This window comes from Oryx dammah, unplaced genomic scaffold (genome assembly GCF_014754425.2).
Source record: "Oryx dammah isolate SB20612 unplaced genomic scaffold, SCBI_Odam_1.1 HiC_scaffold_8, whole genome shotgun sequence".
NCBI classification, from domain to species: domain Eukaryota; kingdom Metazoa; phylum Chordata; class Mammalia; order Artiodactyla; family Bovidae; genus Oryx; species Oryx dammah.
Window position 1 is genome coordinate 44,280,983 of NW_024070192.1, and position 14,124 is coordinate 44,295,106.

General features: G+C 49.0%; 1 protein-coding gene and 1 long non-coding RNA gene across 2 annotated transcripts in view; both read left to right on the forward strand.

Moving 5' to 3' along the window:
• The window catches only part of RHBDL3 (rhomboid like 3), a 51,358-nt gene extending 40,398 nt beyond the window's left edge, over nt 1-10,960 (forward strand). The window contains exons 8-9 of the mRNA XM_040244013.1: nt 6,496-6,556; nt 9,929-10,960. Of these exons, the coding sequence (XP_040099947.1) occupies nt 6,496-6,556; nt 9,929-10,200 (333 nt within the window). The 3' untranslated portion in view covers nt 10,201-10,960. The remainder of the gene's footprint in view (nt 1-6,495; nt 6,557-9,928) is intronic.
• A 92-nt stretch (nt 10,961-11,052) lies between these two features.
• Nucleotides 11,053-13,750, forward strand: LOC120866343. Its single transcript, XR_005721640.1, has 2 exons — nt 11,053-13,020; nt 13,181-13,750. It is a non-coding gene; the product is annotated as an uncharacterized LOC120866343 (long non-coding RNA).
• The last annotated feature ends 374 nt before the right edge of the window (nt 13,751-14,124 follow it).

Genomic DNA, 14,124 nt, shown 5'->3' on the forward strand with positions numbered 1-14,124 from the left:
AATGAACACCCAGGACTGATCTCCTTTAGGATGGACTGGTTGGATCTCCTTGCAGTCCAAGGGACTCTCAAGAGTCTTCTCCAATGCCACAGTTCAAAAGTGTTTATATATATATATTTTTTTCCTTTTTAACTATTTGTTCCTTTATTTAGCCTGAAACTTTTTATAAAGGTAAAAAATAATTTTAAGGATGAATATCATCATCATTGTATTTGAGCTCTTTTGATTTAAGTTTTATTTATTATTTTTCTTTATTTTTTAATTGAAGGATAATTACTTAACAATATTGTGTTAATTTCTGCCATACATCACCATGAATCAGCCATAGGTATACATATGTCCCCTCCCTACCACCTCCCACCGTCCACTCCTCTAGGTTGTCACAGAGCCCTGGTTTGAGTCCCTGAGTCATACAGCAAATCCCCACTGTCTGTTTCACATATGGTAACGTAGATGTTTCCGTGCTTCTCTCTCATTGGTCCCACCCATGCCCCGGTGTCCATGAATCTGTTCTCTGTGTCTGCGTCTCCACTCTGCCCTGCAAATGGGTTCATCAGTACTGTCTTTCTAGATTGTGTGTGTGTGTTTGTGGTGTGCTTAGTCTCTCAGTCGTGTCTGACTCTTGCCACACCACAGACTGTAGCCTGCCAGGCTCGTCTGTCCATGGAATTCTCCAGGCAAGAATACTGCAATGGGTTGCCATTTCCTTCTCCAGGGAATCTTCCAGACCCAGGAATGGAAGCTGGGTCTCCTGCATTGCAGGCAGATTCTTTACCAACTGAGCTAGATTCTATGTATATGGGTTAATATGCGATATTTGTTTTTCTCTTTCTGACTTATTTTACTCTGTGTAATAGGCTCTAGGTTCATCCACCTCATTAGCACTGACTCAAATGTGTTCGTTTTTATAGGTGAGTAATATTCCATTGTATATATGTACCACAGCTTCTTTATCCATTCATCTGTCAGTGGACATCTAGGTTACTTCCATGTCCTAGCTATTGTAAATAGCACTTCAGTGAACATCGGGGTAACACGTGTCTTTTTCAGTTATGGTTTTCTCAGGGTGTATGCCCAGTAGTGGGATTGTTGGGTCATATGATAGTTTTATTCCTATGTATATATTTTATACATATTCTTTAATTACAAATTCCACCAGATGTCTGTACAGGAAATAATCTGAAAATGTGTACTTTATGCTTTAGATACATAACAGAAAAATGTTGAACCCTTCTGTTCTCAGGACTGTACTTAAGTGAAAGAGTCTGCCTGAAATGAAAGCGTGTCCTATTTTTCATAAAAAAAAAAAAGCACTTTGAGTTTCAAAAAGCTTGTTTACATCAAGGGATTAAATCTCGAAAATATTTCAACAAACGATCTGGATGGCATTAAAGACCTGCAATCAGGACTTCTTTTTGAAATTCTAGAAGTATAAAGACACACATAAGTGAATAATTTATTAATTGCTTTTTGCTGAGGCCCATAGAGCAGACTTTCATTTTTAAATATACAAGATATTTTCTTATACTTTGCCCCATTCAATAGATGTTTTTCTAAAACGTTTTGAGATCTAAATTTTCACAAATTGAACCGTACTGTCAAAGCACAGGAGAGATTGTTGTCTGAAAGTCGCAAAAGATTGCTGTGTTACAAGGTTCAGTTTATTAAGTAAAAAGCCTGCTGTAGGATTTTTACTTAATGACATCTAATTTTATCTGTGTCATGCTTTCTTGTTTCCTGTGTTGGGTTTTCGTGAAGTGATTTGACAAGAAGTTGTTTCCACTGGGGGTATGTAAAGCAGTCTGGGAACAGAACCTCCCGCCTGGGTTTCAGCCTGTGAGCGCTTAGCTGGTTGGATGAGCAAGATGCTGAGAGGCCTGGTTCCCATCTTGTTTGCTGTTGGTGAGTTACCATCTCACCCTGCAAGGCTCTGGGAGAGAATGAAATTAAAGGACCTGAAAAAAGTGTATATTCCCCAGGGGCCTGCAGGCTTTTCAACATTTATAGCAGCAGCAGTGCTGGCGCTGTGTGAGGCTTTTTCCCCTTCTCCTGTTGTTTCACTGTGCTTCTCCCCCCCGCCCCCCCCCCCCCCCCCCCCCCCCCCGATGAGGCAGCTGGCGCAAAGGAGTGACTTTCTAGTTTAACCCCTCAGCTGCTGGGAAGCTGGTCACTCACTGACTGTTCACTCAGCTTTGGGGGGCAGCTGGGGGCAGCCGGCAGGGACAGACAGCACAGACAGACAGAGCATAACCTTGCCTTGGAAGTGTGGGCAAACAGAGCCCTGGACTGGGAACCTTGTCAAGCTCGACCTTAACTCACTGTGACCTTGCCCTAGACCCCCTTGACCCCAAGTACAGATGAGAGGGTGTGACTGGATCAGCTTGGCAGACTCCAGTATCTTTCGGGGCCAGGCAGGTGTGGTGGAGGGGCGGTGTGTGTGAGGGGGTGTGAGGTGGGAGCAGGGCACCCATGTGGGAAAACTGGAGTTCCCTGGCTTCATCCAAGGTCATTGAGATTCTGCAGAAGTTTTTTTTTTTAACTTTTTATACAGTTTTTACCGTTAACTCATTTGTTTTGTTTGCGGCTGTGCTGGGTGTTTGTCGCTGCGCACAGGCTTTCTCTAGTTGTGGTGCCAGGGCTTCTCATTGCGGTGGCTGCTCTTACTGTGGATTGTGGGCTTTGGGCGATTGGGCTTCAGTGGTTATGGCACATGGGCTGTTTCCCTGTACCATGCGGGATCTTCCCAACTCAGGGATCGAACGCGTGTCCACTGCACTGGCAGGAGAGTTCTTAACCCCTGGCTTCCCAGGTGGCGCAGTGGTAAGGAATCTGCCTGCCGGTGCAGGGGATGCAGGTTCAGTCCCTGAGTCGGGAAGATCCCCTGGAGGAGGCTCCTGGAGTCAGATGGACTCACTGCCTGCGGGAGTGGCAACCCACTCCAGTATTCTTGCCTGGAGAATCCCATGGACAGAGGAGCCTGGTGGGTGAACGTCCATGGAGTTGCAAAGAGTCAGACTTAACTCAGCACACAGACATGACTTGCACACTTCTTAACCACTGGGAAGTCCATTTTTGTACAATTTTAAAAGGTTACTTTCCGTTTACAGTTATTACAAGGTATTGCCTATATGGCCTGTGTGAAACAAAACATCGCTGAGCCTGTCTTACCCCCAGTCGTTTGCACCTTCCACTCTCCTACCCCAATCTTGCCCTCCCACTGGTCGCCACTGGTTTGTTTTCTGTATCTATGAGTCTACTTCCCTTATGTTCTGTTCACTAGTTTGTTATATTTTTTAGATTCCATGTGTAAATGATATCATACAGTGTTGGTCTTTCTCTGACTTATTTCAGTTAGCAGAGATTCCGAAGTTTTAAAACCATTCTGCAAGGCAAACTCACTGTCTTTGCCGCAGGTCTAGATACTATCAGACGTTTAGATGGATGACCCTTACCGCGTTCCAGTCTGTGTTCTTTACACATATTAATTCATTTTACCTTCGTCACAATGAGGTGGGCAATGAGGTACGTACTGTTACCTCAAATTTATAAACAAGGACCCTAGGAGAAAGGAATTCTGAGTCATCCCAGGGGTGATCTGGCCAGACCAAAAATACAGATGGTACTTTTTAAGGCAAATCCCAGGTAGGACCCAGAGGGGTGTGGACCTCAGCTGAAGGAGAGTGTGACCAAAACATCCTAAACTTACTTTGCCCCAAAGTACCAGTCAGAACCCAGGGAAAAGAGACATGAAGTAAAAGATCCAGAGGGCTTTTATGAGGAAAAGGGATATTAGAAGGGTTCCACTTCACTTTTTTTTAAGAGTGGTCAGTACATTCATATCATAGTGCAATATGAATCACCATCTATCTTCAGAACTCTTTCCATTTTGCAGAACGAAAACTCTATACCCTTTTAACAACAGCTTCCATTCCTCTCTCCCCCACCTCCTGGCAACCTTTAGTCTATTTTCTCTCTCTGTGAATTTGACTCCTCTGTACCTCCTATAAGTGGAATCAAATGCTATTTGTCTTTTTGGGAGTGGATTATTTCACTTAGCAGCATAATATCTTTAAGGTTCATTCAAGTTTGGCATGAATCTTAACTTCTTTCCTTTTGAAGGCTGAGTAATATTCCACTGTGTGGCTAGCCCACCTTCTATTTCTCTGTTCATCTCTCCCTGGACCCTTGATTTGCTTCCACTTTTTTGGCTGTTGTGAATTACACTGCTGTGAATGTGGGTGTCACTTTTAAGAGAGAATGAAGACCCGTGGGTCGACATCACAGGGAGGCAAAGCCTGGCTGGACAGTGGCAGGAAGAACTTTTCCGTGACTGTAACCCTTTCCTGGGGCTGCCCCAGGAGCTGAGGAGCTCCCCATCACAGGGGCTTCTTGGCAGGGGTGTCCCTATGGGAGGAGATGGCCTATCTCCCATCCTAAGACTTCCTCTTAGAGAGGAGCCAAGGGGCTACGCACCTTCAGGCAACTGAGCCAGCTCGGACTAGGTTGCCAGATCCAAAGGAAGGCACCAACTCCTGTTCTGTTCCCTGTCCCCCAGAGAGAGTCCCCTGTGGGCAAATCCCAGCGGGGGACAACGTTGTCCTGCCATCTGCTTCTCAGTACAGAACATGTCCGCAAGCAGAGATCAGACTTTCCCACCTGAAGAGGGACCGGGTATCACTCACCTCACCCTTTTTTCTTTTTTTTGGTTGCAGCATGTGGGATCTTTAGTTGTGGCATGTGGGATCCAGCTCCTTGACTAGGGATCAGATGTGGACCACCTGCACTGGGAGCTCAGAGGCTTAGCCACTGGACTACCGGGGAAGTCCCTCACCTTGCTTTTTGTGAGGAAGGACATGCTGATCACTGAGGAATACTGGGGAAGAGAGAGGCGAAGGGCAGAGAGCTGAATGTGCAGGATTTCTGTCTTTGGGACAGCATCCGTCCATTCCACTCGGTCCACTGAAGCCGTAGACATTGCTGTCCATGCCAGTGTCCAGGAGCCCGGTCAGATCTCAGGCATGGGTCCCCCTCTTTCAGAGGAGTTCAAGATGTGCCCTTGAGCTGGGCCTGGGCCAGGCAGCAAAGGCAGGGGGAGGTGGGGGGAGGAAACAGAAGCCGGGGCATCCCCACTTGCCTCCTCCCCCAAGACTGATGTTTTCCAGGGAGATTCCGGCCTCCTTTCTGCTTCTGGGTAAATGGAATGGAGCTTTGAAAGCACTGCAGGAGTGCCCCTCAAAGGAGCCCTGTGGCGAAGTCTTTTGTAAAGTGAACAGTCCTTTTGTAAGGTGAATAATTGTGCTCTGATTATCTGCTTTGGAGGTTCAGAGTGTTCAGAGATTCTCAGGGGAAAGAGGGATTTGTCTGAAGGCCATCTGGCCCACCCCGTTTCCAATGCTTGATTCTCTCAAGCACCCGCTCTGAGTGATGCGAAGCCCCCATGTGGACCCCTCTGTGATGGGAAACTCACCATCCCATGGATCATTCCATCTTTGGACAGCTCAGCTGATTAGAAATGGCAGCTTATCCTGAGCTTAAACAGAAAAGTCTCTCTCTGAAGTTTTATCTGTTGTCTCTGCTTACAGGTTACACTAAATATGCCTTTTGCTTGTGTTGACTCACTTGATAGCTGACCACAGTGAACTTGACCTCCCCCAAGTCTTCTCTTCATTTGTTTCTCAGATGCAGGATTTTGAGTTCTCCTATCGTCCTGATGGTTCTGTTTTGACTTGGCTTGCTTTGCTGGCCTGCATCGCTTTGTAACCATGAGACCTAGCAGCTGGGGCAACATTCAGATATCTGTCTGTGTCGTGGAGACAGGGACTCGTGTCTCCCAGGATCTGGATTCTCTTCCTATGTTGGCACAGCTCCAGAGCTTTTATGACATTAACAAACCTACCAACCCCTAAAATCTCAAAGCCGTGCTGGGACTACGCCACAACCACTGCATTCAGGATTTAATAGAGATGATTTCTTTTTAAACTCCATCTTTATTTTTTATTGTACTCCAACTCTTTTAGCATTTCCTCTGTTTACAAATTTTCTTTTTTTAATTTTTAAAACTATTTAATTTTACATTATTTGTTTGACTGTGCCAGGTCTTAGTTGCAGCATACAGGATCTTTAGCTGTGGGCATGCAAACTCTTAGTTGTACCATGCGGGATCTAGTTTGCTGACCAGGGGGTGAATGCTGGCCCCCTGCATTGAGAGCATGGAGTCTTAACCACTGGGCCACCAGGAAAACCCCACAAATTTTATTTTTAAATTTATTTTTGGCCTCGCTCTACAGCTTGTGGGATCTTAGTTTTCCTGATCAGGCAACAAACCCGAGCCCTTGGCTGTGAAAGTGCGGAATCCTAACCACTGAACCACCAGGGAATTCCCAGAGATGAATTTTTTTAAATGTCAGCGTTTCCTAGGCTGGCTACCTCTTCAGAGAAGTGGTCTGATCTGAAACTAATGAAACTCTCTGTCTCTCTCTCTTTTTTTTTTCCCAGAACTGGTCAGGCATGAAGTGTCAATTCAAGCTGCTGCGGATGGCTGTGGCCTTGATCTGTAGTAAGTTCTAATAGGACTGGCTGGGGAAGGGGGGCCCTGTACCAGTCCTGGGGAATGTAGAGATGGCACAGTCCCTGCTCTTTAGGGACTTGTGGACAAAAAGAGAAGGGAAACATGTCCACAGTGTGGAAAGAAGTGGGGGTTACAGGAGGGTCTGACCTACAGCGCTGCTCCCTGACCTACTTTTCACAGACATAGACTGTGCAGAGAGGAAAGTCCACATGGGATAAGTTTCTAGCTCAATGGTCAGATCAAGAAAAATAACCTTTTGGGGCTTTTATTCCTTTTGGTTTAAAAAAAATTTCTGGTTTCAATATTTTTATTTAAAAATGTTTTTCCTTCCAGTTTTATTGAGATAAAATTGACACATGGCCCTGCATGAATTTCAGGTGTACAGCCTGATGATTTGACTTACATACATTATGAAATGGTTAGTACCATCAGCTTAGCGAACATCCATCATCTCATATAGTTGCAGAATTAAAGAAATTGAAAAAAAAATTTTTTTTTCCTTGTGAGAAAAGTAATTTTGTAACCTTTTGGGTCACGGAGTCGATCCTTTGAGATCTCCTACTGGAAACTCAGGATTACTTTACAGAAAAAGGCACATATGAGTGAGCTCACATCAGCAGGCACACATACACACACTCTAAAATTTGTAGTTTAGCAGGTTCGCAAGCTATCACTAATCCACGAACCCTTGAACAGGTGTGATGAGGGCCTTCGCTGAGAGAAGACAGTCTACCTGCAAAGGACATTTTGAGTGTGAAAGACAAGACAGGTGTTCACCAGGTAGACAGGATGCAAGAGGCCACTTCAGGTGCAACAGAAACAAAGATGCAGAAGAGTGAAGGGTAAAGGCTGGCAAGTTGGTTAACAAGACTGACCCGTGAGGTTTAGGACTGTGTGTGATTGTGTCAGAGATCACTGGAGTCAGACCATGGAGGGATTTAAATGCAAAGAGAAAAACTGGGCTTCATCCCCAGATGCACTAGGAGGTCAGTGGGGGCCTTTAAATGAGGGAGATGTTGACAATTTTGAGTTTTCAATGACTCATCAGACCGCAGTGTGGAGGGGGAGTTGTGTGCAGGGGATGAGACCAGAGGCCAAGAGGTTCATTCTGAGATGGAAAGAGATGAGCCTGAACAGAAGAGAGAAGAGGGACACACAAACTCTCATTCAGTCCCCAGAAGATGGTTATGAAGAGCGGATTGTTTTTAGGCTTAATTTACAGGCTCAGAACATGAAGGTCACCCCCCTACAGGTGGTAGAGGCAGAATTCACAGTGAGCCTGTGCCATCTCTAATGCCCTGCACTTTCGCCAGGCTGGGCAGGAGCTTCAGGACTGTCTCTATCTGGGTCAGCTGCTTGGTTTGTAGGGAAGAGGAAAAACTGAGCCAGAACAGATATGGAACGGATAAGGGGCCCAGGTGGGCTCCACTTAAATCCACTTCCACATCCTTTGTACCCCATGGCTTTCAGGGTCCTCTGGTCTCTGTTTCCTGGATGGGGTTGGAGGATTTCTAATCCCAGAAAGGACCTTCCAGCTCTAAAACTCACAGAATCTTTGAATCAGGGTCTGGGGGCGGCGGGAGGTGGGGGGAGGCTGTGGGAGGCAGTGGGCTAGGAGCTAGGGGGAGCATAGCTTCCTCATCTGCTCAGACTGAATTTGTCTGTTTGTAAAAAGCGGAGCAGAGTCATGAGTCTTACTGTTTAAAAGAATACAACCTGGGGACTGCCCTGGTGGACCAGTGGTTAAGACTTCTCCTTCCAGTGCAGGGGCTGCGGGTTAGATCCCTGGTTGGGGAGCTAAGATCCTACATGTCTCCTGGCAAAAAAAAGAAAAAACAGAACATAGAATTGTAACAAATTCAATAAAGACTTTAAAAAAGGGTCCACATAAAAAAATTTTGTTTTAAGTAAAATAGTCTAACTACAAGCATTATAAAAACTAAAATGCTGTTTTGGAACTGAGACCAATGTCACTCGAACCTCCCTTGTGGACTGGAGGGCCTGCAAGGCAAAGGCAGGAAGATGCCCTGGGACCCGGGGAGGCGGGAGGAGGTAAGGATGTGTGTCCCTCGCCACTCCTTTTCCGCCATCTATTGGCCATCCTTGGGGTTGCAGGGCCCAGGCCTGGAAGCTTAGGCAATTCCCCTGGGGATGAACATCCTTGGAGGTGCTGGCATCTCTGGTGTGGTTAGGGTGGAGAGAGGCACCCTGGTTAATTAAATGGTAACCTAACAGGGTTCTTTGGGTGATAGGTAATAAAATGGCACTTACCCCTTCAAGAGAGAACGTCCCTGTTGAATTGGCCAAGCCGAGTTTGCACAAGAAGGATGGATTGAAGAGCGGGATGGGGGCATTTTAGACTCTAAGATTACATTCTAACACTTTGTTGAGATTATTTATTTCCGTTCCTTCTTGGCCCTTCTCTCCCTTCATCGCTTCCTTTCAACCACAGAAGCACCAGTTCTGAGGGTTCTCCAGGGTTTAGAGCTAGTACATGAACACGCCTAGTAAACTGTAAAGGGCTCGCACATACTGAGACTCTTGTTGATGTCCCAGCAGTGTAGCCTGGGATGTAGAGTCTGAGACTGTATACAGGTGGGGAGGGTGAGCCTCCAGGACTCATGACTGCAGGGGTGCATGCCCTTTGGGCTTCTGCACAGAGATGTCCCCTTGGCCTTAAGGTCTTCTCTCTCTTTTTAAGATTTTTTTCATGATATGGACTATTTCTAAAGTCTTTATTGAATTTGTTACAGTATTTTGTGTTTTTGAATTTTTGGCCACGAGAGCTGTGGGCCCTTAACTCCCTGCCTTGAAAGATGAAGTTTTAACCACTGGACCACCAGGGAGGTTCTGGGTCTTCTCTTGATATTCAAATGTCCCTCTTTAGGAAGATTTGGCCTGATTCTCCAAACTAAAGAATCCCCTTCTTGAAACACAACCTTGACTTTAAATCACCTATTTTTTTTTTCTTCCCATAGGATTTCTTTTGGGCTTCCCTGATAGCTCAGTTGGTAGAGCATCCGCCTGCAGTGTAGGAGACCCCAGTTAGATGCCTGGGTTGGGAAGATCCGCTGGAGAAGGGAAAGGCTACCCACTCCAGTATTCTGGCCTTTTACCGGATGATCTTACTATGTAATTATATGCTGGTTGATCGCCAGATTCTGTAAGCCCTGAGAGAACAGTAGTGTTTGCTGTCTTCATGATTATATTTCCAGTGTGCACAGCAAACAGTGCTTGGCCTGTTGGGTAGTGAAAGAATTAGTGGCTGGATGACTGCGTGGCTGGCTGGAGTGCAAGACCTCTCGTTCAGCTCCCGCCCCGTGCCCTCCGGTGACCTGTCTGTGCTTCCTCCCCTTGCAGTGAGCATGGAGTTTGGACGGGCCGTGTGGCTGCGGTTCCACCCGTCGGCTTACCCTCCCTGTCCTCACCCGAGCTTCGTGGCGCACTTGGGTGGTGTGGCTGTGGGCATCACCCTCGGGGTGGTGGTCCTGAGGAACTACGAGCAGAGGCTGCAAGACCAGTCACTCTGGTGGATTTTCGTGGCCATGTACACCGTTTTTGTGCTGTTCGCTGTCTTCTGGAACATCTTTGCCTACACCCTGCTGGACTTGAAGCTGCCGCCGCCCCCCTAAAGGCCTGAAGAACGTTGGTCTGGGAGAGGAGGAAGAAGCAGCATCAGTCTGTAGCAGCTGTATTCTTTTTCTCATCACCAGCTCAGTGAGGCCAGAGAGGAGAGGACGAGAGATGCTGGGCTGCTGTAACATTTGTGTTCAGATGTGAACAGACAGTGGAGGCCTTTTTCTGAAGGCACCTGTTGGAGGAATTGGATGTGGCTTCTGTAGTTCTGAGGACCTTGGGCCAGGGCAAAGGCCTGGGGTGAGGTGAGAGTGGCTGTCCCCTCGGGCTGGGCGTGTCCCATGTGTTCAGGGACACAGGCTGGGCAGCAGCCTTCTCCTTCATCCACCGCTCAGAGGTACCTAAGAGTGTAAGGAAGACCTGCGGCTGTAGTAGCCAGGCAGGCCCTGTCTAGCCCAGAGGTCGCTATGGGCCAGGACGTGTTCCCTCCATAGCTGTTGGGTATGGAGCTCTGGATTGGAAGGGGGCCTGGTGATGGAGGATGGTCAAGTTTGGTCTGGGCTGGGGATACCCAAGATGCCCTCCCATGCCTGTCGCTGGGCACTGGGGTGCCCACCAGTGGGGCTCTCTTTCAGGCCTGGAGAGAGCAGAGGGAGATCCTACAGCTCCAGGGCCCCCCTTCCCCCTCCCTTGCCCTCGGGGTACATGTGAGAGGAACCTGATGAGGGAGGCAGTAACTTTTCTCAGGGCTTCCCCAATAGCTCGGATGATAAAGAATCTGCCTGCCGTGCGGGAGACCCAGGTTTGATCCCTGGGTCGGGAAGATCCCCTGGAGAAGGGAATGGCTACCCACTCCAGTGTTCTTGCCCATCAGGCAAGACTGTAGCCCACCAGGCTCCTCTGTCCATGGAATCACAAAGAATCGAACAGGACTGAGCGACTTTCACTTTCACTCCCCTCCTCACACCCCCAGCGCCAGCGGGAAGGGAAAGGTATCAGCTTCAGACTTCTCCCGGGTGCTGACGTCTCACACCAGTGTTGGGACAGCCATCCCCTTTTGTTTAGGGTCTTTTCCTCCCCTTCCGCTGCCCACAGCCCCCAGTGTGCCTGTCCTCTGCTTACAGAGCCAATGTTCTGGTACATGTGTACATGTGTGTGTGTGTGTGTGTGTGTGTGTGTGCACATATGTGGTTTGGTGGGCAGGTGCACGTGTGATGGGAAAGACGATGTGAGGCCCGCTGGAGGCTGCAGAGGAAACCTGTGCAGGCACAGGATGGGGGTTGTGGGGCAGGCCACCTGAGAGGAAGGGGGCACTGAGAGATAGGAAGCTCACCCCATCCCCATCCCCATTCCTCCCGGGTGCCTCCCTGAGAATCCCTGACCAGCGGGAGACTGCTGCTGTGGAGGAAGACCTCTGGCACCTCCAAGGACCTTGAGGATGCTGAGGGTTCCCTCCCCTTTGCCACGTTCTGCTCTGACTCCTGTCTAGAGGAGTGTTCCTGTCTGAAAAGATTCTGTTGTGTCTCCCTTAGGAGGGAAGGAGCTTTGGGGGTGCAGGAAAGGCTGGAGCAGGAATGTTGGGGCCAAGTATCCTTTGGAAGTTGGGGGGCACAGGGATTCCAATTCAGACAGGAAACTGCTCCTGGAGAAGAATTGGTGGGTGCTTGGGGGAATATTGCAGGCGAGGAGGACAGCCCTCTGATGCTCAGAGCTGGGAGGGCACGTGGAGATGGTCAAATCTGCGCCCCCACCCCAAAACAAGTGGCAGAACAGGGCTGAGGCAGTGATCTGCTGCAGGAGCTGGTGCCCACCCCGAGGGGAGGGTGTGGGGAGGATGGCTTTTGACAAACTGTGTCTCTCTATGCTGCCCTGGGAACTCCCTACACTGACAGCCCAGAGGGCTGTGTTCCTGCAGGAACAGGGCTGCCACAAGCCTGTCAGAGCCCTGACTCTGCTAAGGTCCAGAGTCAGCCAGGCCAGCTATTCAGGGGTCTTGGGCCACTGTGATCACCCATAAATGGGCAGGGTCTTCCTACCCCGGGACACCCCTACTCACCCCCGGGCTACGCCAAGCCCTTCCCTGTCTTGGCCCAACGATGGATTGTTCTGGTCCCCACGTATGGCTCCCGAGGCCACACTGCACTTGTGCCAACGCTGTGCTAAGGACACCTGGGGGGATGCGCCCGGGTCTCTGGCTGAGCCGTGCCAGTCTGTCCCTGCCAGCCATCCTCTGCCCTCCTGAGGGCCAGGTGTGGTCAGAAGAGTGAGCTTCTTAGGAGAGGAGACTGAGCTGGAAGGGAGGCCGAGAAGACATGGGCAAGGATGGGGGTCGGGGGGGCTCCGTTGTGGGCTGCCATCCCTGCTAACCCTGAGTGATGCTGTCCCTTCTGGGAGCGACAGAGGCTGCTTGTGCCCCACTGGGAGGCAGGGCATCGCCTCTCTCCTGGCACCTGAGCGCTCTGGGATGTGCTGGAGGAAGTGGAGACACTTCTGCCTTTATCTGGTGTGGTCTGGAGTGGGGGGCTTCCTCTCAGGTGTGGGAAAACTGAACCGCAAGAGTCTAGAAAGCCCATCAGGGAAGCACTCAGTTCCTTCAGGGCTTCAGATGGAAGCTTGTTACTGAGAAGGACTGCATCAGGCGGAGGTGTGGAGTCTTGGGCTGTGAGGCCTGGGATGCACTAAGGACTCCTCTGTGCCCCGCGCCACCAGCCCCAGCTGCTCCTGGTCCACAAGCAACCTCGAAGTTCTTTGTTGTGCTCAACGCCCACCTCCGCCGCCTCTCCCGACCACCGCGTCCAAGCAAGACCTCGCAGTGGTGGCAGGAGTCACTTCAGATGCCCCAGGTCTCCAGCCCAGCGCCAGCAGACAGCTGTCCGGTAAGAAAGGTTTCCTTTTGGGGGTCTGGCTTCCTCCCGGGCAGGCCCCTCTGTTCCCACGTTCCCTCCTCATCCAGTATGGCCACCTGATCGGGTGCTGAGAAGCAGAAGGTGGAGAGAATCTTGAGGCTGTGGAAGCCAGTCAGCCTTTTATCCACAGGCTTCAGACACTGAAAACTGAAGGTTCCCCAAACAGCAGCCCCGGACTCACCCCCTCCTTACATGGAAGAGGAATCACAGAAACTGGGGAAAGGAAAACGGACCTTCCAAGGAGAAATTTCATTTTAGTGACACCACTCATCATTAGTTTTTTAATTAGGAAAAGCTCTTGGATGAGGTGCTTTTGCCAGCTCACAGGGTTCTCAATTTCCATGAGAACCATTCTTGCCCGGAGGATTAGGGGAGTCGGTGCTCACCAAGCCTGGATCTCCCTGCAGTGTCCAGTTTCGTTTGCAAATAATGCTGATTCCCAGGTGCAGTGGAAAACCCTTTCCTGGTATCATTCACGTTCCCAGTGCTGGCCGGAAAGCTCCAATATTCCTCTGCCTTAAAAAACTGCCCAGCCCAACACCTGTCTTCTCCCTCCCAGGACTGGAGTAGGTGGAAAAAAAAAAAACCCACAAGCTGCAGTGTTTGTTTCTAAATATTTTTGTATCGTGTACATTCTGTATATTTTTGTTGTAACATATTATTTGAGCACAGATTCCATTAAAGATTTTTTTTTCTTTAAGTCATTGGTTATACAGTTATTCTCACCAGTTTCACCGGTTACTCGGGAAGGGCTGGCATTGGAGCCTGTTCATCTCGGTCTGGGTTAGAGTTGGGGAGGCAGGGAGGGTGGACGATGGTGGGGGTGGGTCTGTGATGTATGCCCTATGGATGGGGCATCCGTGCTCAGCACTGGTCTTTCCAGCTTGGTAGTTAACCTTTCTTGAATACAGTTCTTTTGAGTGGTTGATGAAAGCTATGATTTTTCTTCCCATAAAAATGCACAGACAGACAATTCTATGTATAATTTAGAGGGAAAGGGCTATGAATAAGGAAACTCACCTAGGGTTTCAGGTCATGAACCTCTGTGCCAGCCGTTCTGGTGGGTGCCTGGCC